General features: G+C 62.0%; 1 protein-coding gene across 3 annotated transcripts; it reads right to left on the bottom strand.

Annotated features, from left to right (window-relative positions):
* Window positions 1-1,063: 1,063 nt before the first annotated feature.
* Window positions 1,064-20,273, bottom strand: LOC128909412 (ras-related and estrogen-regulated growth inhibitor-like). 3 transcript variants are annotated; one of them, XM_054201061.1, is made up of 6 exons: window positions 20,194-20,273; window positions 19,193-19,344; window positions 6,380-6,436; window positions 4,535-4,699; window positions 4,357-4,430; window positions 1,064-3,292 (listed from the first exon to the last, which is right to left on the bottom strand). In XM_054201061.1, exons 4-6 carry the CDS (start codon window positions 4,653-4,655, stop codon window positions 2,807-2,809), a joined length of 681 nt encoding a protein of 226 aa, XP_054057036.1. In that variant the 5' UTR covers window positions 4,656-4,699; window positions 6,380-6,436; window positions 19,193-19,344; window positions 20,194-20,273; the 3' UTR covers window positions 1,064-2,806. The 3 variants fall into 3 exon arrangements, with proteins under 3 accessions (XP_054057036.1, XP_054057034.1, XP_054057035.1); XM_054201059.1 differs by lacking the exons at window positions 19,193-19,344; window positions 20,194-20,273 and adding an exon at window positions 14,155-14,341; XM_054201060.1 differs by lacking the exons at window positions 4,535-4,699; window positions 19,193-19,344; window positions 20,194-20,273 and adding an exon at window positions 14,155-14,338.
* Window positions 20,274-22,043: the final 1,770 nt, after the last annotated feature.

Below are 22,043 nucleotides of genomic sequence, written 5' to 3'. Positions count from 1 at the left end.
GCGAGGAAATACAGTCCCTTGGGGACATCAGGGAATTCAGGGACACGCTCCAGGACACCCAAAGCCTCGGTGGCACAGTGGAAGGCTGGAGCAGATGTCCAGCATCCCAATGGGATTTTAGTCCCTCCCAAGCTGTTAGAGCAGCCCCGAGCCGCTGGTGGGCGAGTGAGGCTGAAGGCTGTGTCTGAGTAGCGACCGGGCTCGTCTCTCCCCATCCTGGTGGCCCCGGGCTGGCTCTCGCTGGCCAGGTCCCCCACTCCGCACCTCCCCAAAGCCGCTCTTTCCCAGCCAGCCCCGAGCAGCAAATTCCAGCTCCGGCTGCCAGACCACAAAACCCCAAGCCCGGCTCGCAGTGTTCAGCTCTCCTGGGAATGCCACAAAAAAAACCCCTAAAATTAAAACAAACAAAAAAACCCCCAGCCCTCGCTTCCCTTCCACCAGCTCCCCGAGGCTTTAAAGCCCAGTTTTGCTCAGCAGAGCCGTGAGCGGAGCAGCATTCCCGGCGGCATTTCCCACTGCTGGCATTCAGGATTTTAATTAAGACGCTGGAAAAGAGCCGTCCCGAACTGCTCTCTTGGCCCGGCCCCTCGACGGGGTTCGTTTTCACCCCACGGGAGGGACGCGGGTACGTGAACGCAGGCGGGATTTAATGAAACCCTTGGAGAAACAAGCCTTGGAGAGACCCGGGCAGCTGCAGGACGCACCCCCGGGAGCCGTGAGAGGGGACGGGGTGTCCGAGGGGGTTTTGGGGCCGGAGGGGAGGTGGGATAAGGGGTTTTCCCCGGGCTGCGATGCTCCGGAGGAAGCCCGGCTGTATCCGCTCCCCCAGCACCCATCTCCCCCTGCCCTTCCCCGCTGCCGAGGGACGGCGCAGCCAGGGAGGCGCGTGGTGCTGGGGCTCGGGCAGAAGGTAAGGGGGGTGCCCAGCCCTAATTAAAGTCCGTATCCGCCCCCCCCCCCCCCCCCCCAGTGCACCCCTTTGCTGCAGTCTCCCAAAAGGGAAGCAGCGTGATAAAATAACCCCCTCCCGACACTCGCAGGCAGGAGAGCATCGCAGGCAGTTGTTAACTTGGCTTTTATTGTCACAGGACACGGCAGCAGACGATGGGACCGGTCACTACGGGGGGACACGGGGGGACACCGCAGGTCTTCCAGCACAGTCACCTCGAGCGGCAGCACAGCGCTCGGCAGCGGGAGGGAGGGGGAGAAACGATGCTGCGGGGAGAAGATGCCGCTCGCTGCGAGCCCTGCTCCTGCCCGCGCCTCTGCTGCCCCGGCTCTGCAAAAAGACAAATTCTCAGGCCACGGCGATTTTCCCCTTGGGGACAGAGCAATTAATAAGCAGACAAGGTGGGGGGTGGGGGGGGTGTCCCTGCAAGGAGCATGCTTTCCACCTCCCGGTATCGGCTCCGCTGCATCCATGCCGCAAACTGCCAGCCAGGGGTTTTGCTCGCCCTACGCTCGGCAGTCGCGGGGCAAAGGCGTTAACGGAAGGGGCTGCCCCGGGAACTCGGTTCCTCTGGGCTGGAGAAGCCTGATCTTAGCCGGAGGCTTCCGTGTGCATGAGAAAGGCCGTCTGTTCCGTTTGCCTCCCCCCGGAGACGGGGACGCTGCCCCAGCCCAGGCAGAGACACGAAATCGGGGTCAGACTCGGCGGGGGCAGACACCCCAGCAAAGCACCGGGCATGGAGATTCAGCCCGAGATGGAGCAGCCACATCTGCTGCCGTCGCTGCCCTTTGCCCGGGACTTTATTTACAGTGTTATTAAAGGAGAGCGCGCCGAAGAGCCCGAGATGTTAAAAAATGGCTTTTCAGAAAAGCCAGGGATTAAGAGGCTTTTTTTTCCCCCTCCACACTGTAAACACATCTCTGTTTTGCTTTTAACCATGCCCTTGGTGCCAGCCCGTGGGCAGCCAGGGAGGGAGAAGGGCTGTGGGAGCCGGCGGGGGGACGCGGGGGTCTGCCCCGCTCTCCGCAGCCGCTTCACTTCACAAACCCAGGGGAAAACCGGGACAAAACGCAGCCCCAGGCTCCGACAGACGGACGCTGGTGGCTGCGGATGGGGGAACCCGCTGGCCTGGCTCTTCGGGGAGGGCCACAGCGGAGGCAGAGGGGGACACAGCCCCCCGCCACCCACCGACCCATGCGGCGGGTGGGTCTGGGGGCACCGAGGGAGGGATGTGGGCAGTGACCGCCCCCTCGGAGCAGCCGGCCAGGCGGGGAAGGTTCTGAGCAGCCCAGGGGATTTTACCCACCAGCAGCACTGAGCAGGAAAAGCAACATCCATCCTCCCCGGGACAGGGATGGCTGGCGACAGCCCCGGAGCCAGCGCGACCCTCGGGGGTCACCCCGGCGTTGCGGGTGCACGTCTCAGGGCACAAACAGACCCAGCAAGACTTTTTAGGGGAGCGGGAAAACCCATATGTACGTGTCTCTGCTGGGTCGGATCCCTCAGAAACACTTCTGAGTCCCCAGGGGTTGACCCAACACCACTGAAGTCACCACGACCCACCTTCACTACTGACTTCAGCCGTGCAGGAGGAGGAAGAGGGGGCAAAGGGGTAAGGTGGACAAAGAACGTCTTCCCTGCCGACACAAAGCCCATTTGTAGAAGCCTATGGGCTTTAGAAGGCTGTTGGACCCCAATCCCACCCTCCCCACCTCTTAACCTTCCCCTCCTGGGAGCCGGCACAGCCCCAGGAGCTGCTCCTCAAGCCTGGGGCTGAAGCGCGGGCACCGTCGCAGCAGGATGGCCCGTCCCTCAGTCCCGGCTGGGCCGTCCCTCTCGACCCCGCAGCAGGGACGCTCACTCGGGGATGTAGTCCCTGAAGGAGTTAAAGCTGAGGCTCCGGCCTGCTGAGTTCAAGGTGGAGCTGGCTTGCATCTTGGGGATCTTCTCCATCAGCTTCGACACTGTCCTCCTCTTGAAGGAGCCCGGGGAGAAATGCCCCTGTCTCATGAGCTCCTGGTAGAGGGTGTTGAACACCGCCACGGTCTCTTCATAGCTGTCGCGGGTGGAGATCTCATAGAAAGGAAGCTTCAAGGCTTTGGAGAGGTTTTCGCCGTCCTCTGTGGACACCATCCTGTCGAACTGCAAGTCCTTCTTGTTGCCCACGATGACCACGGGGGGCTGCTCGCTCCCGCCGCTCCGCTTGGGGCTGGAGTGGATGTGGTTGATGAGGAAACACAGCCGCATCACCTCGTCGAAGCTGCACCTGTCCGTCACCGAGTAGACCACCGCGAAGCCATCGCCCCACTTGATCTTCTCCTCTATCTGCAGGGAATCCTCCTCCTGCCGGGGCAGACCAGCTCATATTAACAGCAGAAGCCCCAACATCTCCTAAATACCAACACCGCTGGCTGCAACCTAGAAAACCTCCCAAGGGGGCCCGTCACCATCCCCTGCAGGTTTTGGCCCCGGGCTCGCGCACAGCAGTGAGGTGCAAAGCAACACGGGTAGCCCAGGGCAGGAATCCCATGGGTTGGGCAAACCGATGGATGGGGACAGCAAATCAGCTCCATCCTGACGCCGGTGAGGGGAGGGTTAGCGCCGCTAAAGGCAGCTGCTGCTGGATGGGAAGCCAGAACAGGGCTCTCCACTGCCCGCAACCTGCTGGTGGTGGCTCCTCGGACCCAGCGCCCTCCCGCTCCCTCGAGCCGTCTCGGGATGCTCCTCCGACGCGGGGAGCAGAGCTGTGCCGCACAGGTCAGGGGAGTGGGGAAATATTCAGCTGAAAGCACACTGTAACTTGTTAGAGACACATAAACTCTTCAAAACACCCTTTTTCCAAGATAAACATGTGATCAATATTTCAGATACAACAGATTGAAGCTGGTGGAAGAGCAGGGATTGCCTTCAATGGCAAGTCACACTTATCATAGAATCACAGAATGGTTTGGGTGGGAAGGGACCTTAGAGATCATCCAGTGCCACCCCCTGCCCTGGGCAGGGACACCTCCCACCAGCCCAGGTTGCTCCAAGCCCCGTCCAACCTGGCCTTGAACCCCTCCAGGGATGGGGCAGCCACAGCTTCTCTGGGCAACCTGGGCCAGGGGCTCACCCCCCTCACAGCCAAGAATTTCTTCCTCAGATCTCATCCAAATCTCCTCTCTTTCAGTGGAAACCCCTTCCCCCTCGTCCCATGGCTCCCCTCCCTGATCCAGAGTCCCTCCCCAGCTTTTCTGGAGCCCCTTGAGGGCCTGGAAGGGGCTGGAAGGTCTCCCCGGAGCCTTCTCTTCTCCAGGCTGAACCCCCCCAGCTCTCTCAGCCTGTCCTCCCAGCAGAGGGGCTCCTGTGCATCACTGCCCCAGTGATGTTTTCCAGGGTCAGCCAGGTGTGAAACGCCGTGAGCTCACCTGCCCTGCCGTGTCCAGGATCTCAAAGTGCACCATCTCCCCATCGATGACGGCCATGTGCCTGTAAATCATTTCTGGAGGAGGACAGACAGAAAAGCGTGACTGAGAGAAGCCCCTGGGTGGCAAATAACAGCCCAGGTGCCCTCAACGCAAGCTATGGGGAGAAGTCAGTTTTCACCTGCTGCACCCCACAGCCCGGGTGGCCTCCGTTTCGCAGCCACATCTTGAGCTGGTCCCCAGCCTGTCCCCGTGCCCGAAGGGCAGCCCTGCGCCCACGGCATCGAGCCCGGCATCTCCATGGAGCAGCAGAGACCCAGCCAGCGCCCGGCCGGCTTTTGCCTTGCTGGAAATAAAAGGGCAACGGTGACTGAAGAGCTGGAGGAGAAAGGGGGTCGTGGAGAGATGCTTCTGCAAAGGGAGAGGGGCTCAGCAGGAGGGTAGGAAAAGCTGGGTTTGTTTGGAGACCCTGCTCATGGTCCTAACCCTGCCCCAACCCAGCCCCAACCCAGCCCCAACCCAACCCTAACCCAGCTCCAATCCATCCCTAACCCAGCCCTAATCTATCCCTAACCCAACCCCAACCCAGCCCTAACCCAGCCCCAACCCATCCCAAACCCTGCCCTAATCTATCCCTAACCCAGCCCCAACCCATCCCAAATCCTGCCCTCACCCAGCCCCAACCCATCCCAAATCCTGCCCTCACCCAGCCCCAACCCAGCCCCAATCTATCCCTAACCCAGCCCTAACTCTGCCCCAATCTATCCCTAACCCAGCCCTAACCCATCCCAAATCCTGCCCTAACCCAGCCCTAATCTATCCCTAACCCAGCCCCAACCCAGCCCTAAACCTGCCCCAACCCATCCCTAACCCAGCCCTAACCCAGCCCCAACCTATCCCAAATCCTGCCCTCACCCAGCCCCAACCCTGCCCCAACCCATCCCTCACCCATCCCAAACCCATCCCAAATCCTGCCCTAACGCAGCCCTAACCCAGCCCCAACCCTGCTGGGGCTGAACTCCGGCTCCAAAGCAGCAGGGAGCGACTCCGAGCGATAAAAGCGGCTGCGAGTCGTGCGTCTGGGCAGCTCTTCCAGCGCAGAAACCGCTCCGAGCTCCACTAACACCAGCAGGCAATAAAACCGGCCCTCGCTCTGCTTAGCAACGGCTGCGGGCACAGCCTGCTCCACGGGACGCCTCGCTCCCCGTGGACGGAGCAGCTCGGTCACGCCGTGCCACCATGCCACTGGACAGAATCCCGCTTGGCTTGGCCAACTACGGGATAAGGCAGGCACCGTCCCCCTCCTCCGGCACGGGAAGCCGCCGGTACGCTCACCGTGCGGTGCCTGTATTTTATCACAGCGCACGGAGCGAGCCCAAGCGGAGGAAGCAGCCGCAGGCAGAGAGGAAATCCAGACCGCGCTCCGGGGGAAAGAAAGCGTGGCTCAGCACAGCAGCGAGGAGCGGGGATGGAGAGCACAGACGGGACAGCGGCGGGGTGGTTTCTCAAACCGAGCCTTTCCCTCGGGTCCCCTGTGACCCCGCCGGGTTAGAGCAACACTGAGACTTCCCAGATTTCCCAGCCCGGCGGGTGACAGCAGGCGCTGGGCAGGAGGATGCACAGCCAGCGGTATCTGGGATACTTCGGCAGGGACGTGACCTCAGCGCCCCAAAAACCTCAAACCCGAGTGCAAAAAAAGAAGCCCTGCAAGACAGGAAAGCGCCGGCCACTGCTCCCGTGGCTCGGATACCGCCTTGCCCTCAAAAGCCACCTCCCAGCAGGAGGATGACTAAGCCCCATGCGCTTCCTTCTGCCACGCTGCCGGCTCGTCCCAACGGATTTTGCCTTAACGAAACAACAGAAAAGGGAAAAGGGACGCAGGACCCAGGGAGGTGCCACGACGGCTGGTGGCTCCGGCCGCTGCCAGCCTGGTCGAGGAGGAAGAGGAGGGAGTACGGTGAGCTGGGAGCACCGGGGCCTCCGGGCTGAACCAGGGGCAGCAGAGAAAGCAACAAGAGAAACCTACCGAGGGTCGGGTCGTAGTCTCCAATGAATCTCCTGGTGATGAATCTCACGGTCAACGCTGTAAAACAACAACAACGGGCCCAGTTAGGGTGGGGAGATCAAACTGCGGAGAACCATCGGCTGACGGAGGCAGGAGGGACGGAGCAATGTCCTGCCCGGCCTCGCGGGACGGTGCCCGGGGCGCCAGGAGAAGACACCCCAACAGCGACGCCGCGAGCCCGGCCCAGGGTATCGCAGGGCTGGGAAAAGCATCTTCGAAGGTGCCCAGAGAGGCTGGGACCTGGCTGCACACTGCCGGGGCTGCCCTGTGACAACCAGGGACTACGGTAAAGCAGCAAATTGCCAGATCCCGGCGGCAAAAGGCGAGGGTGAAGCCGGCTGGGAACGGATCGCGGTTGCCCGGGTGGACGCCTTGGACCAAGATGGTTACGAGCCCTCTTTTCTCCCCGCAAAGTCCCCAGCCGACGGCACAGCCCCGTGCAGGCTGTCCTCCGCCTTGTTTCACCCCGGGTACAACGCCGGAAAAGCGCGTCAGGACGGGCAGGAGCCCACCCGGGAGGGCAGCTCGCACCTCGCCTCTCCTGAAACGCTTCCAGAGCTCACAGGCATTTCAAAATAACCTCGTCGCCGCCCCGGGAATGGATGGTTTTCACATGTTCTTTGCAAACGCTCGCATCAGGGACCGAAACCCACCGCGCGACGGGATGCTGCAGGCAGAGGGGGAGGTCTCTGCACTTCTGCCCAGAGCTGCCCGCTCGCCGCAGCAGCAAGACGCCCGTCACGCCAAGGAGATGCAGCCCGACGGCAGTGGGAGGCACCGACAGCCCCCCGGGACTGGCAAACCCCATTCCCCCCTCGCCCGGGACAGCAACCGCTCCTGCTGCTGCCAGAAACACCCGTCCTGCTCGCAGGAGCCCCGAAAGCAGCAGCTGAGGTGGCCAAGGTGGCCAGGCGCCACAGGAGGTGGCCGAGGCGGCCGGTGTTTCACCGCGCTCAGCAAATCGCTGGCAGAGCCGCTGCCCCGAGCCCAGCCCGGCGCACAGGGAAGGCGGCTCCTCGCACGGGCAATCCACCTCCCTGCAGGGTCCGGGTCGATAAATTGCATTTTCTGGCCCTGATCCTGCCAAGATTTATGCACGTGCTTAAGTTTTATGGCGGGTGAGCGATCCCCTCGGTGGCCTGCAGCCAACCGCTGCCCAAGGGCGAGCTCGGCGTGGGGGAAAGCCGGTGCCGGGCCGGGCTCTCCCTCTCCATCGCCGGCGCTGAGGGTAGGACCGCCCGGACGGGTCCCATGAATTTCAGCGCTGTTTGTTTAACCTGACCCGGGCACAGGGAGAAGGGAAAGGCCCCGGGCATTTCTCAGGAAACTCATCAAAAGGCCAAAGCCGGAGGAACGCGGGGCACGGCGCAGCAGGAGGTTCTCCCTTACGCCAGCCGTGGCTTGCAGCGAAACCAGGCAGGGAAGGCGTTAGGAGCCGGCGGGGGAGAGCTGAGCGATGCGCACCCCCAGCGCGCGGACGCTGGGGACAGGCGGGGGCCGCTGTCTCTGTTCCAGCCCCGCACGGGGTCCGGCTCCCTGCAGCTCCCCGGCACGCGGGGGCACGAAGCTGGGAAACACCCTGCCCTTCCCCCTGCTGGCACAGCACCAGCGCGGAGACCGAATCCTTCGGCCGCGATTTCTCCTCCTTGCAAGGGCGAGGAACGGCAGGAACAGCCTGGGCACAGCAGCGCGGGCAATTAAACCCCTCTTATCCAATTACCACATCTCCCTGCACCAGAGACCGGGAGACGCGAAGCCCAAATTAGAGGCTAATGCCCGGCTGGGTGGAGGTCTGCTGGCGCTGGAGCCTTGCCCGACAGCTCCATCGACACCGCGAGGGCGTGCTCCTCGCTGGGGAAAAGCTCTGCCTCTCATCGTCTCCCCCCGCCCGGCCAGGCTGGAGGAGCCAGCGCGCGGCTCCAGAGCAAGGGCTTGTTTGAGGTGGGCAAGCTCCCGGGGGACTGCAAAGAAAATAATCGGAGAGACTCCTTATGCTTCTCCCTAAGGGACAGCACAAGCTTTGCCGTGGTGCAAGATCCCTGGACGGGTATTTCCAGCAACGGGGCCAGCAGACAGGGCTGGGGCTCAGCCGGCGAAGGGCCAGAAGGAGAAACAGGGGGAAAAAGCAGAGGCTTTCTACGTAACGAAGCGATTTGGAGGTGCCAGAAATCCTGCTGGTCTGAAGGGGGCAGGGAGGGAGCCAGAGCTTACCCGTCCCTCCTGCTAACACAGCGTCCGGCTTGGCTAAACGTCCTCAAAGTGGCCAAAGGGCCACAAAACCGCATCTGTCCCTGCCCTGGTAAGTGCTGGGCTTTATCCCGGTCTCCTGCTCCGGAGCCTCCCCCCGGCACTGCAGCAGCCCCCCGGCACGGCAGGGCCATCGCGGGCCCCACGCCGGCTCCCTGGGTGGCACGGGGAGGTGACAAGGGGAAACTGGCGCCTGTGAAAATGGGCAGAAGCAGGTGAGACGCCGCCAAGCCGTTGGTGAGACGCCGCCAAGCCGGCTCATTTCGGGAAGAGCGCGGCGAGGCTCGCAGCACCCCAATGGGGGATGCAGGAACACGGCGCTGAAGAGCTGGGGACGCGGTTTTGCCTTGAAGCAAAGCCAACGTGCTTTTTGCCTGACTTCTCCCACCTGCAGCCTGAAGGACCCCACAAGAAAGGCCCGGGCGCGCTGGGAGGAGCCGGGATGCTCGGGCTGAAGGGGAAGCACCGGGGAGGCGCCGGGGAGCGGGTGGTGCTTGGCTGCCATCAGTGTCCCAGCAGCCCAGAACTTGCCTGCAAGGCTACCGGGGGCTCATGGCAAGACAACTGCGTTGCCCGGCAAGGGAAAGCCACGGCTTGGGGGGCCGGGCACTGCGGGCAGCGTGCGGTCCCCTCTGGCTGTCGCAGGGAGGGAGGAGCGACGGCAAAGCCGAGGTGCTGCTGGGGCGCCCGCAGCGAAGGCACGGCGCGCGGAGCCCGCGGCGGCTTGCTGACACGGGCCGTCCTGTCCGGGGGGGGATAATTGGGATAATCACGGGTGGTTTGGCGGAGACCGGCGGGCGCGCAGAGGAGGCGGGTGGTGGGGATGGGTGGGATGTGGGGATGTGTGGGAGCGTGTCCACACGCCCGGGGCTGCGGTCGGCAGCTCGGCTCGCACCGAGGGGATATTTCGGGAGCAGCCCCGTGACGGCCACGCTGTGGGAGCCCGGCTGTGGGCCGTGGAGCTGACAAAGCAACCGAGCGAATGCAAATGTCATCCCTCCTCTGCTCGGGAAACACCAGAGGAGGCGGCGCAGGGTCCAGCCCCTGAGAGCCCCCGGTGCTGGAGGAGCCTTTGATCAGCGGGAGAGCGACCAGGCTTGAGAAGAGATCGCCGCAGGAGCCCAACCGCATCTCCTGAGGTCCCTTCTGCTGGCAAAGGACCCCCCGGCCAAGCCCAAGGGCTTGTTTTTCTATTCACTTTCATCTCCATCCCGCCCTCCAGAATATCTTCCTGCAGGGAATTAATTGCCTTTAGGATGCAACAGGGAGGACACGGAAAGCCCCGGCATCTCCGGAGGCAGCTCTCCCCTGGCAGCACCAGCGAGCTCTCCTCTGCCTCTCAGCTCTTCCCTCCGGAGCACGAAGGGGAGGCGTGCTTGGGGCCGAAAAGCCGGCAGCAGTGCAAACACCCGCTCAGGGGTTGGCTTTGGGAAGGGTGAGGTGACACAACTAATCTCCACGCGTGGCCCTCCGGGTCTAAGCCGATCCAAACGCCCTTCCAGGCTGCCCCAGATGCGCCGCTCCCAGGCACAACCCTCCACCTTTTCGAGGCAGCTGCTGGGAAACGCAGCGTCGATGCCTGGGTGCGATTTTCTGGCGGAAGCCGTGGTTGGGAGGGAGCGCGGGAGCAGGGCTAATGGAAGGGACGCTTAAGCCCTTCAAGGCGTTAATGAGGGTAATGGGTGCGCACAGGCCGCGCGGGGACAGGAGTCAAAGGCAGTGGAGAGGCTGAGAGCTGGCTCGGAAAGGCAACAGGGCCGGAAAGTGAAATTGGTGGAAAATGAGTGGGAACAGGGGAAAAAAAAATAACAGCAAGAGCAAAGCAGGAGTACAGAGCCCGGGGGGGGCCAGACGGAGACGCTGTGCACCAGGCGGCCACGCAGCAGGAGGAAGGAGACGGAGCAGGAGTGCGAAGGGAGAATAACCCTCACCGAAACTGGGATACGGGATTAAATCCTTCCCCAGAAAACAAGGCAGGGATGGAAAGCTCGCACAGTGCAGGACGGGTGCACTCCCACACCGCGCTCACTTTCCCCATGCAAACCGGGGGGCAGTTTGTCGCCGCTGGCCGTGGGCAGACACCCCCCACGTCCTGCCCCTGCACACCCGCACCGTCACCCCAGGATCTCTGCCTTTGCCCCGGGGACATGGCTCCCCACCGGAGCCGGGCTTTCTGCTTCCCCAGCCCCGGCATCTCTGCCCCGAGCAGCATCCCCTGCCCCGCCGCCTGCCCGGCTCCTGCGTGGGGCATCGCCATCCTCCAGCCTTCCAACCGCCCCCCGGTCTCCCACCCTGCCCGCCAGAGAAGGGGTTTGACGGAAGAATCATGTAATTTAGCAAAACTGCTCCGCGGGGATAACCGAGGATCCGGCGGGAGGCGCATCTCAGTGGCTTCAAAGGGGCGACCAAATTATCAGCCGGAGAATGAGAGAAGTCAGGGGCGATTTTTGGAAAGCACCTGATTCTGTGTCATACGTTCGGCAGGCACCCAAAGCCGGAGCGCGTGGTGTTGTATGAGAAGAGGAGCCAATTAAATTGATTAAAAATTGGCCGGAGAGCAAGGACACAAGCAGAGCTGCCAATGGGAAGGAGCGGATGCGGCAGAGAGGCCTCGGCACGTCCACGCAGCCTTATATGGAGTTTTTTCTCCCCATCTTGAACATCAGTAACCTCAGAAAGGGCTCTGCTTGGGGAGCCCCAAAGCCGAAAGGGTTAATTTTGTATTCAGTTTGGCCTCTAGGAATGACTACGGGAGGGTTCGCCGCAGGATTAATCTGCCGGCGCGGGGACGGGCTGGTTGCCTCCCGGCCGGCATCGAGCCCCGCGCCCACGTGCCGCTCTGCGTGTGCCGCGCCGAGCACGTCCCTCCTGCGAGCGCAGCGGCTCCCGGCATCAATGCGGCGCGGGCTGTGGAAGCAGAGCTCCCCTCTGAAGTACGGCGAAGTTTACACGGGCTGGCGGCAGCCGCGGATAAGGCAGGCTCTGGCCGGGCTGGATTTACAGCCTCCCGCAGGTGATTTATGCAGCCCCAGCCAAACCTTTCGGCTCCCGGCAGGGCCCAGCCGTGGGTCTGTGCCCGAACCCGACCCCGCTCGCGGGATCTGGGGCCGCGGGTCACTGGATCGCGAAGATTTCCAAACTGCTGCAAAAAAATCAAACTCTTCTGCTGAGAACTGCGGGGTTTTCCCATCTTTTGCAGCTGTTTCAACCGCCCTTTAGATCGTTCCCACTCCTTGGCCCCCCCAGCTCTCCCAGCCCAGCCAGCAGCGCCGGGGGATGCTCCGGCGTGGGGTCCCCTCGCTTCCTGCTGGGACCCGGAGCTTGGTGGCTTGGGGACAGGTTTGGATGAAGCCCACCTTCATCCTCCCCTTCCCTCCCCAAACCCGGGACCCCCGCGCGTGGCACCCCTTCTCTCCCAGCCCCCTTGGGCAGCCCCGGCTCCCCCTGGCCCCGGGGACCAGCCGCCTCCCCCAGCCCGTCCTCCCCAGCCCCGTGGGAGCTCAGCGCCACCACCGATGCTTTTGCCTCCTTCCTCGTGCTGCGCACACGGGTCCCTCAGGCCAGATGCTCCTGTCCATCACCCAGGCTGTAACCGTCCCGCCGGGCAGGGGAAAGCACCTACAGGTTTCCTCGCCGCAGGACCCAGCAGCTCGGGCACGGCACCCGGTAAAGGCGACACGCTGTCCCTTCGCGGGAGAGGACGTGCAGGGCAGCGCCCGAGGGGACAGGGACGGGGAGAGACCTGCGCCAGGGCAGCTGCCAGCCCGCGGGGCATCGCGTGCCTGCTCCAGGGGCTGCTGCCAGTTCCTGGAACACTCCTGCTCTCCTCCATGTATTGATTGCCTCCCTCTGCCCTGATTTCATGGCCTGTGTCACCGCCACAGCTCAAGAGGACGGCAAAAGAGCCCTGCTGAAGGGTCTGGGCGGTTGGAGGCACCCGCGGAGCTGAGCCGGTGCCAGGCAGACCCTGCAGGTACCCGGCCCCGCCGTGGCAGCCGGAGGAAGCTTCGAAGCCCCTCGGCATGCTCCCACCCCAGGGAGGAGGCACAGCGGCCTCTCGCTTGCCCACAGGAGGGGCCCAAAGCCCCCAGGCACCCGCTCCGCACCAGGTGGGATGAATGCCGGCGGGGGAAGCGCGTATGTGCCAGCGGGGTGGGGGCGAGCCAAGGCGCTCTGTACGCTCTGTACAGCCATCGCTCGCCGCTCCAGCTGCTTGCAGGGACTTCGAGGCCAAACACCGCACGTGGACCCCCCCCGGTTCTCTGGGGGTGCCCGGAGCTGAGCCCTGTTCCCCTGCTCCCATTCCCCCATGCCAGGCTGGTAATTGAGACCTGGGAGTTGCCTCCTTTAGTTTCACCAGGGAAATCACGATTTTTCACTAATGCTGGGCAAGAGGAACTCGCCAGGCAGCACGGCGAGAGGCTCGCCGGTTACTGTATATGGAAACGCAACCTCACCGGCACCAACAGCCCCCGCTGCTGGCCACCAGCCAGGCAGAGGTGCCGCCGATGCCGCACATTTAAAGGTTATGCCTTTTCCGGAGCCAGCAGCCAGCGGGACGCTGCCCTGGCCCCAAGGACACGGCAGCCCCAGCCGTGTCCCCCCCGGCTCTGTGTGGATCGCTGCTCCCCTGCCCTGCTGCGATAAAACCAAGGTGGACACGCACCTTTCCTCGCCAGCACCCGGCACCTCCCGGCCCCGCTCCTGGCACGCTGGGTGCTGCGCAGGAATGGAGGGGAGGCCACCTTTGCCCCCGGGCACTCGCAGCCTGGGCCAGAGGAGTGGGAAGGGGGGAAAGGACGATGCCCCGGCAGGACTCGGGGGGATGGAGAGAGCTCAGGTGCTCCCAGCTCCGCGTCCCCAATCCCCACCCTGGCAGCCGCAGAGGGAGAGCACTGAGCAAAGTGCAGGGAGAAGGAGTTTTCCCAAAGGCAAACTGAACCCAGTGCTGCGCCACGAGGCTCCGCAAACCCCGCTCCATTTGCTGAAAACAAGCAGCAAACTCCAAGTACCCAAAAAAGCACAAACCTGAGCTCGGCGTTCGGTCCTGAAGCTCCCGTGGTCAGCAGCCTCCCACCCTGACCCACTGCCCTGGGCTCGCCGCGCAGCTGGGGACGGTTTTGGGCTGCAAAGCGCCCACCGCCACCACTCGAGGGGAGGGAAACTGGGTGCCCTTAAACGTAGCGGGCTCAGGGTCCACCTGGGCGATGCTGCAGCTGCCCCGGAGAAACTCATTCCCCACCCCGGCTTTCTGAAAGAGCCCCCGCCTGCTGCCCACCCCGGCTGGACCTTGGGGGGCTCGGCCCCTCCGCCGGGGAAAGGAGACCCAGGGGTGCAGGGGGATGGAGCGGGGATGCTGGGGGGATGCAGGGGTGATGCCGGGGGGCGGAGAGGGAATGCAGGGGGGATGCCAGGGGGGATAAGGGGATGACGCTGGGGGGGATGAAGGAGGGATGCCGGAGTGATGCGGGGGGGATGCCGCCTCCTACCTGTCTTGCCCACGGCGCTCTGCCCCAGCACGACGAGGCGCAGGCTGCGGGCCGTGCTGAGGCTGACGGAGCGGCGCAGGGGCCGCGGGAAGCTCATGCCGGGGCCGGGGCCGGGGCCGGGACCCGCCGCGCTCCGCCGCGCTCCCCGCTCCGCCGGGCGCTCCCCGCCGGCTCCGCCCCGGGGGCCGGGCGGGCTCAGCCCCGGGCTCGGGGCGGGCGGTCCCAGCCCATGCCCACCTCCTCCTCCTCCTCCTCCTCCTCCGCCCCGAAGAGGGGGTGCCCCCGGCAGCAGCGGAGGCGGCCGCTACCTGGAGCCGGAGGGGCCGCGGGCATCCTGCCTCAGTTTCCCCGCACGCAGAGCGGCTCCGGGGGGGGTCTCGCCGGGACCCCCCGCCAGAGGCCAGGCGGGTGCCGGCCCGGGGAGCTGCTCACCTGGAGGGGGGCGAAGCGAGGAGAGAGCGGGGAAGCGACGCAACACCGCCCCGGGCGGGGAACACGGGCAGGGTGCTGCCTCCCCCCCCAAAACCTCTACAAAAAATCACGATTTCTCCTCCTGCTGCGCGCAAGACACGTTACCAAAGACGGGAGAAGCTGGCCTAGCCCCCAGCCTCCCCACATCCCATCCTTCGGGCGCAGGACGATCCTCGCCGGACACAGCCCAGCCCTGGCCCGGAGGAGCCAGCCCAGCTCCGCACACGCCAGCGGCAGACCGACAGATCCCCAGCGGCGTCGCAGAGCTGAGGCTTCGCACCAGGCCGGGAAACAGCCTTTGCACGTGCTTTGGCGCGGCAGCGCTGCCAGGCCGTTAAATCACAGCGTAGGGGTGTACGTGTGTGTGCGTGTGTGTGTGTCTACACAAGGGTTGGCACAGGCAACGCGTAAGTGCTCCGAGCAGCAGCCGGAGCGGCCCTGGATGTGCGTTGCGGGTGCACGGAGCGCTGGGAAGAAGGGAAAAGACCCGCAACATCTCGACCGTCTCCAGCAACCTCCAGGACGCAGCCTGCCCGCGCGGCGCAGAGGCACGCACGGCTCCAGCGCTGCCCACTGCAGCAGAAGGGACCAGACCCAGGGTGCGGAGCAGCCGAATGCTCACATTCTCTTTTCCAAAGGCTTTAGGCATTTCTCCGGCACGGGGACCTCTCTGCCAGATCACCTCGCGTGACTTTGCTTGCACAGCCCCTCCGTGCTGCCTCGGTCAGTGCTCAGGGTAACATGAAACTCGCCTGATATTTATAGACAGCATCATGTGTCGAGAGCAAACATCGCTGGTGCCTCCAGGAGACATCAGCACACAACCAGCGCCAAGTGGGTGTCTCACCTTGGGCGGGGAGAAGGGTTATCGACAGCTTAGATAGAGCCACAGCTGTTAATGCCGCCGGGGCAAAGCTCTGGCTGGAGAGAGGGGCCCCAGATAAAACAGGGATTGTCCTGCGGGAGCCGGAGGGTTCACCTTGGAGACCAGGCAGATCTCACCCAGAAGCTCATCTTGCCATCGCAGGCCAGCGTGTGCTTCCCCCCGTGTCTTTCTGTGCATCCATCACACGTGACCACCGTGTTCCTGCGTCGCTCCCCCAAAGCTGGCGAGAGGCACGTCCACGGCTCGGCTACATCTGGAGCCCAGAGACAACAGCAAGAGCAATAAACCTCAGATTTCAGGAAAAAAGCTGATTCCCAGCTGGGAAAGGCGGGGGGGGGGTGTGTGTCAAGAAAAAGAAGTCTCCGTTATGTTCCTCTCCTATTTTTAGCCCAATTTCCTAAGGAAATGAGATGTCTGCAATCAAGTCCTCTGTCTTGCCTGTCCCTCTTCAATACCATTCGCGAATACGTTGCTTGATTTCAGCCAAATCTGACAGCGAGGAAGAAACCGCAGAGAAAATTCTTCTCCTGCAAGTTTTCTGGCAAAAAATGGTCAAATTTCATGGAAAAATCAACCCTTGCAGTTTGGAAGGCAGAATCCATCTGGCAGGTTCCCGGCTGGAGGAATCCAGAACGACTATTTCCACTGCTCCCAGGGGCTATGGAGGTCCCTTGCAGCAGGAGGGACCCCCGCGCTGCCCTCACCTCACGTACAGCAAGGGGCACCGCGGCCCTGTGCCACGCCGGCAGCCGAGCGGTGCCAGCCAACACGTCCCACCTGCCTTAATTCTGATTATGAGAGTGGCACGGAATGGCAGGGATGTGGGAACGAGCGTACAAGAAGGATGGACTTCAAATTGAAGCGCAGCATCAGTATTCGCGTGCCAGCCCTGCCACAGGCGTCGAGTATCACCTTGGGAAAAACACTTCACCTCCTCTGTTCTTCTGCAGAGCTGAACCATCGCCACTCCGGTGGCCCGTCAGTTCCCAGACACATAGAATCACGGAATGGTTTGGGTGGGAAGGGACCTTAAAGCCCACCCAGTGCCACCCCCTGCCCTGGGCAGGGACACCTCCCACCAGCCCGGGTTGCTCCAAGCCCCGTCCAACCTGGCCTTGAACCCCTCCAGGGATGGGGCAGCCACAGCTTCTCTGGGCAACCTGGGCCAGGGGCTCACCACCCTCACAGCCAAGAATTTCTTCCCAATATCTCATCCAAATCTCCCCTCTTTCAGTGGAAAACCCTTCCCCCTCGTCCCATGGCTCCCCTCCCTGATCCAGAGTCCCTCCCCAGCTTTCCTGGAGCCCCTTGAGGGCCTGGAAGGGGCTGGAAGGTCTCCCCGGAGCCTTCTCTTCTCCAGGCTGAACCCCCCCAGCTCTCTCAGCCTGTCCCCACAGCAGAGGGGCTCCAGCCCTCCCAGCATCTCCGGGGCCTCCTCTGGCCCCACTCCAACAGGTCCATGTTCTTCCTGTGCTGAGGACTCCAAAGCTGGACACGTCTCCATGGGTAGGGAGAGGGATGCAGGTCCCTCACAGTCCAGAGCTGTTTCCAGTTGCACGCATTCAGAACTCCAAAAACCCCCAAACCCCAACCCTCCCCCCCGCAGAGCTGTTCCACTGAGCGGCCTCAGCAATGGCAGAGGAAACGATGCCGTCTCGTCGTCTTCTTCCAGTGCCGAGGAAAAGACCCAAGATCTACCCCCAGGGAAAACGTAGGTGGCCCCGCTACGATGCCCAGCAAGCAATGGGATCCCAGCCTGGACTGGGAGACCCTCACCTTTAGACTGGCCTTAGCAGTCAGGGAGCGGGCGTCCTCCTTTGCCCACCCAGGTCCCATCTTTGGTGACTTCTGACCAGCCGCGGCACAATGAAGCGTTCCAAAGCCATCCCACAGCCCAACAAGGTTCCAGGGAAGCGGACTGAAGGCAGAGAAGGCTCAGCCTTACCCTACACAGGAGAAAGCACACAGGAGACGCACGGGACATCTCCCAGCATGCAGAAGGCACCCTTCAGCTCTGGGGTGACCTTACGCAAAGTCCCTCAAGCTCAAGAAACAGAGTCTGAGGCAACAACCGATCTTCTGTCCTTCCACCCTCGCTGACCTCCTTCTCTAAACCTCCAAAGGCTCCTGCTGGAGACCCCACGGCACATGTCGACACTTCCCCGGAGCCCCAAGGGCAGCTCTCACCAAACCAGCCCTGCGAGGCAGAAGCGTTATTGGGACAGATGCTGTTCCTCCAGCAGAGCCCGGGGAGGAGGTGCAGGAGAGGTGGGATTTCCATTCAGATGAGCTCCTGTACCTGGGGACAGACTATAACGTTCAGCAGAATCCACCTAAAACTCTTTTTGGTGGCAAGTGTTTAAATTCAGCCAACGTAGAGTGATGAAATGCTCGGACAGCCCACGGCAGAGCTTTGAAGGAGAAAGGTCCCTGGCCAGCCTGCATCCGGCTCCCTCCTCTCCCTCCGAAACTCGGTGGTGTTTCACTCCTCTCAAAAGCAGAGACAGGAGTAGACCGACCTAGACCAGCACTTGGGTAAACTTGCTTCTTCTTCATCCGCGATCCAAGTCCACAAACCTCCGGGTGCTGCAGTTCAGTGTCACGCTCCCCTCCAGCCGGCGAAGGGCTGGCCACGGGGATCCCGGGATAACCCCGCACCGCTGCGGACCCTCCTGCCGAGGCGCGGAGCTGAAAGCTCGGAGAGAAAACAGCTCTAACCCCCTCCAAAGCCATGTCCCGCGGCCAGGCTGGATTGGGCCGCTGGGACCCTCCACTCCAACACCGGCTGCTGCAGAGACGCCGCAGAAAAACACACCCTTGACTTCCTTCGGACAGGGCTGGCTTGGCCCCGGAGCGGGTGGGTTTGTATCCGTGACAGCACACCTGGGGACGCCCGGAGCAAGGTCTGCTCACCTCCCAGCTCTCCTTGTGTGGGGAAAGCCACACGTGTCCTCCCAGGCGTGCCCCCGGCACTGCCACCCGCGCCGTCCCACCTCCCCGGGACCTTTCAGCCGGACGACAACGGGAACACGACTTTATCATCGGCAATCGCTGAATAAGCCACCTCCGGTGTAACAGAGCACCTGCGGCGGAGCCAGGTGGAAGTAGGTGGAGTAGATATTGTTTTCTGTCGAAATATTTGTGGTCAGGCTATTCCATACTTGCCTTTTTTTTTTTTTTTTTTTAAAAAAAGAAGCAGAGTCTGCACCGGGAAAGAGGCCAAAGCACCCATGAATCACGTCCCTGCAAACAAAAATCCAGCAGAAATAAAAAGTTGTCCTAAAGCAGACAAAGAACCAAATCCCCTCGGGCCGTAGCCCTGGATCACGGCAGTCCCGTACCGTGGTCCAAACTAAACCCCGTCCGGATCATCACCGGTTTTGAGAGCTCCCCCCAAAACTGGATTTTGCTGCTTCTGAAAGGAGGAGGAGTGGTGTGTTTGTATTTAGAAAAGGAAGGTAAAGGAAAAGCCGGTCCCCTTTCTCTCCATTGGACGATCGGAAGGTGGGGGATGCTCGAAGACCTGCACAGAAACCAACCCCATTCCAAGCCGGCTTTGAAGCCTGCACCCCGTTTTCAAAAAGGACCAAGGTTATTTATTTCAAAGCTTTGGTCCCCCAACGCTTAGCTCATCTCCTGAGCATCCGCTGGAAGGGCTCAAACCCCACGTTTCCAACTCACGTGTCACATTTAATTGTCCCTCATTAATGACTGCACCAACGTTGTTCCAACTGGGACAAGCGAGCTCCGCTGCCAGCACGCCTCTTGAGAGTTAACGTCGCACGGGGCCACCGGGGAATGCTCTCCAAGAGCATAACCAAAGCCACGCCGCCCTGTCAATAAACATATTTGGGGTTGCTATAGCAAAGCCAGCGTGCAATTAAAAACGTGCTCTCAGGCTTCAGGGCCCTCTCCTTTCTCGGCGGCTTTGGGGACTCGCTTGGTTCCTACCGAAACCAGCTCCTGCCTTTGCTCGAGCCCTGCGAATGCCGCATTGGCGGCCGGGCAGAGGGGCGGCAGGAGCGGAGACATGGAGCCCGGTGGCTTCTCCATGTCCCATGAACAGGGAGAGAGAAAGCAGAGGAAAGGCACCCACCCCCAGGGCCTGCTCAGCCCGGGTCTGGCCACTCTCCGACTTCTCCGCGGGGGCTTTGTGCCAGGCCGGACCCGGGGTGAAGCGTTCCCTTTCTCTTCTTCGTGAAGGGGCTGTTTTTCAGGTCACAAGAGACCTGAAAGAAAACCTCTAGCGCAAGAGAAGTCAAACCGGCGCAGTTTCCTCGTGTCACATTCTGTCTGTTGCTGATTTCTGACCGCTAGAGCGTATTTCGACGCGCAGCCAAAACGTGTCCACATCATGCTGAGAAAATAAATCTGGCTCCACACAAGAGTTCAAAGACTCCTTTGCAAAGCTGACAGGGGAAAAAAAACACACCCAAGGGGCATATTAACAGCATTTCCCTCCCACCCCGGAGGTCCCAAGACCTTTTCAAGCTGCCTCGCGGCTTCCACAGGAAAAACACCTGCAGCTCACGACACGGCGGAGCACGTGAACGTTAAGCACACCCAAATATCAGAACCAAGTCGCTAAACCCCTTTCCCGGCCCTCGGCTCCCAGAGAGGTTCGTGCAGTTTTGTTCCTCCGCAGAAGCCGGCCGTGGGGAAGACGGGACGCCGGCGCTTACCACGTCTCTCACACTTCATTAGGCTGCGCAAGTAATGGATCCGCACAACGGGGAGCCTTCACGCTGCGAGGAACGGCTTGGCTCGTGAAGCTTATTTTAGAACACAGAGCAACTTGCCAAGGGAAGGAAGAGGAACCCCACCACGTAGGTAATTTAAAACTTGCCCAGACAGGGCCCTGGAGGCAGGCTGCAGAAAGCTGCCCTGTAGGACGACCAACACGGGCTGCTTCCCCTTCAATCGTGATGATGATCTTACTGTTGTCAGGACGCGAAACCCAAATTCAAGCTCCTCAAAGCTGCGGACTTTGCACCCGAGCAGCTGTGACCGTCCCATCCCGCTGGAGGGTTTAGAACAGCGTTAGCCTTTTAATGATTGAAACCTCTCTCCAAACCAGCCCTTCACAGAATCACAGAAACTTCAGAGTTGGAAGGGACCTCTAGAGATCATCTAGTCCCACTCCCCTGCTAGAGCAGGGTTGCCTAAAGCACATCCCTCAGGGCTGCATCCAGGCGGGTCTTGAAAGTCTCCAGAGAAGGGGACTCCACACCCTCCCTGGGCAGCCTGTCCCAGGGCTCTGTCACCCTCACTGTAAAGAAGTTTTTCCCTGTATTTAAACGGAACTTCCTATGTTCTAGCTTGTGCCCATTGCCCCTTGTCCTGTCGCTGGGAACCATTGAAAAGAGCCTGGCTCCGTCCTCCTTAAACCCACCCTTTAGATACTTGTAAACATTAATCAGGTCCCCCCTCAACCTTCTCTTCTCCAGGCTAAAGAGTCCCAGCTCTTTCAGCCTTTCCTCGTAAGGGAGATGCTCCAGTCCCACAATCATCTTGGTTGCCCTACGCTGGACCTGCTCCAGCAGTTCCCTGTCCCTCTTGAACTGGGGAGCCCAGAACTGGACACAGTACTCCAGTTGTGGCCTCACCAGTGCAGAGTAGAGGGGGAGAATGACCTCCTTCGACCTACTACCAATTCTACCCTTGAAAGCATCTGTATCTGCGGGGGAGCAAAAAACCAACGCAGCCACAAGTGCAGTAAGGTGCCACGGTCCATTGCTCTCCGGAGGGCGAAGGACGATGCTCGGCCAGGCCAGCAGCCCATCGACCGCCCGGGCAGCACCCCGCGCTTAACTGGGCTTGGCTGAACACCTCCCTGCGCTCCGCCGGGAGGCAGCGGGAAGGGGGACTGGGGGAATGGACGGTCCGTCTGGGATCCGGAGAGCAGCAGAGCCGGAATCCCGACTGCTGCACCCAGGCGTCGGCGCTCGGAATGGGGGAGGCGAGGGCAAAGCGGGGCTGGCAGAGCAGCGGTGGCACCTGCCGACAGCGCCCTCCCGGCAGAGCTCCCGGCAGCCCGGCTGGCGAGAAAACAACGCTTCCTGACTGCGGAAAAACGTCAGCGTTGCAAAGCCCGTTGTCCTCCTGCCAGGGAACGACGCGGAGTCCTGCCGACATTCTTCGACAGCAGGAGAGAGCGGGCAGGACAGGCCGCGGGCAGGGAGCGGGCGCTGGAAGCGGGGTCTGACTCAGAGCAGAGCTGCCCCTCGCTCCGCCGCCTCCCCGGGCACAGGCCCCGTGCGGACACACGGACAGACAGACAGCCCCGGGGGGACGCTGCGGGGGACAAACCCCGCCACAGCAGCAGCTCGGGCCTGGTTCTCCTCTAACCCTGCGGATGCCTCATCTTCCATCCCTGGGCAAGGCACCTCTAGATTCCACCCAACGAGATGTTTTGTCCTAACAAATAAATTTCCACGATGAATCAGTGCTGGGGGGGGGGGGGGGGGGGGGGGGGGCTGGAAGAAAAAAACAGCCTGCTTTGTTGAGAAATTTCTGCTCTTAAACTATTTAA

This window comes from Rissa tridactyla, chromosome 4 (assembly GCF_028500815.1).
Source record: "Rissa tridactyla isolate bRisTri1 chromosome 4, bRisTri1.patW.cur.20221130, whole genome shotgun sequence".
In the NCBI taxonomy this organism is placed as follows: domain Eukaryota; kingdom Metazoa; phylum Chordata; class Aves; order Charadriiformes; family Laridae; genus Rissa; species Rissa tridactyla.
The sequence above is the reverse complement of the archived record's forward strand: the minus strand, read 5'-3'. Positions and strand labels throughout refer to the sequence as shown.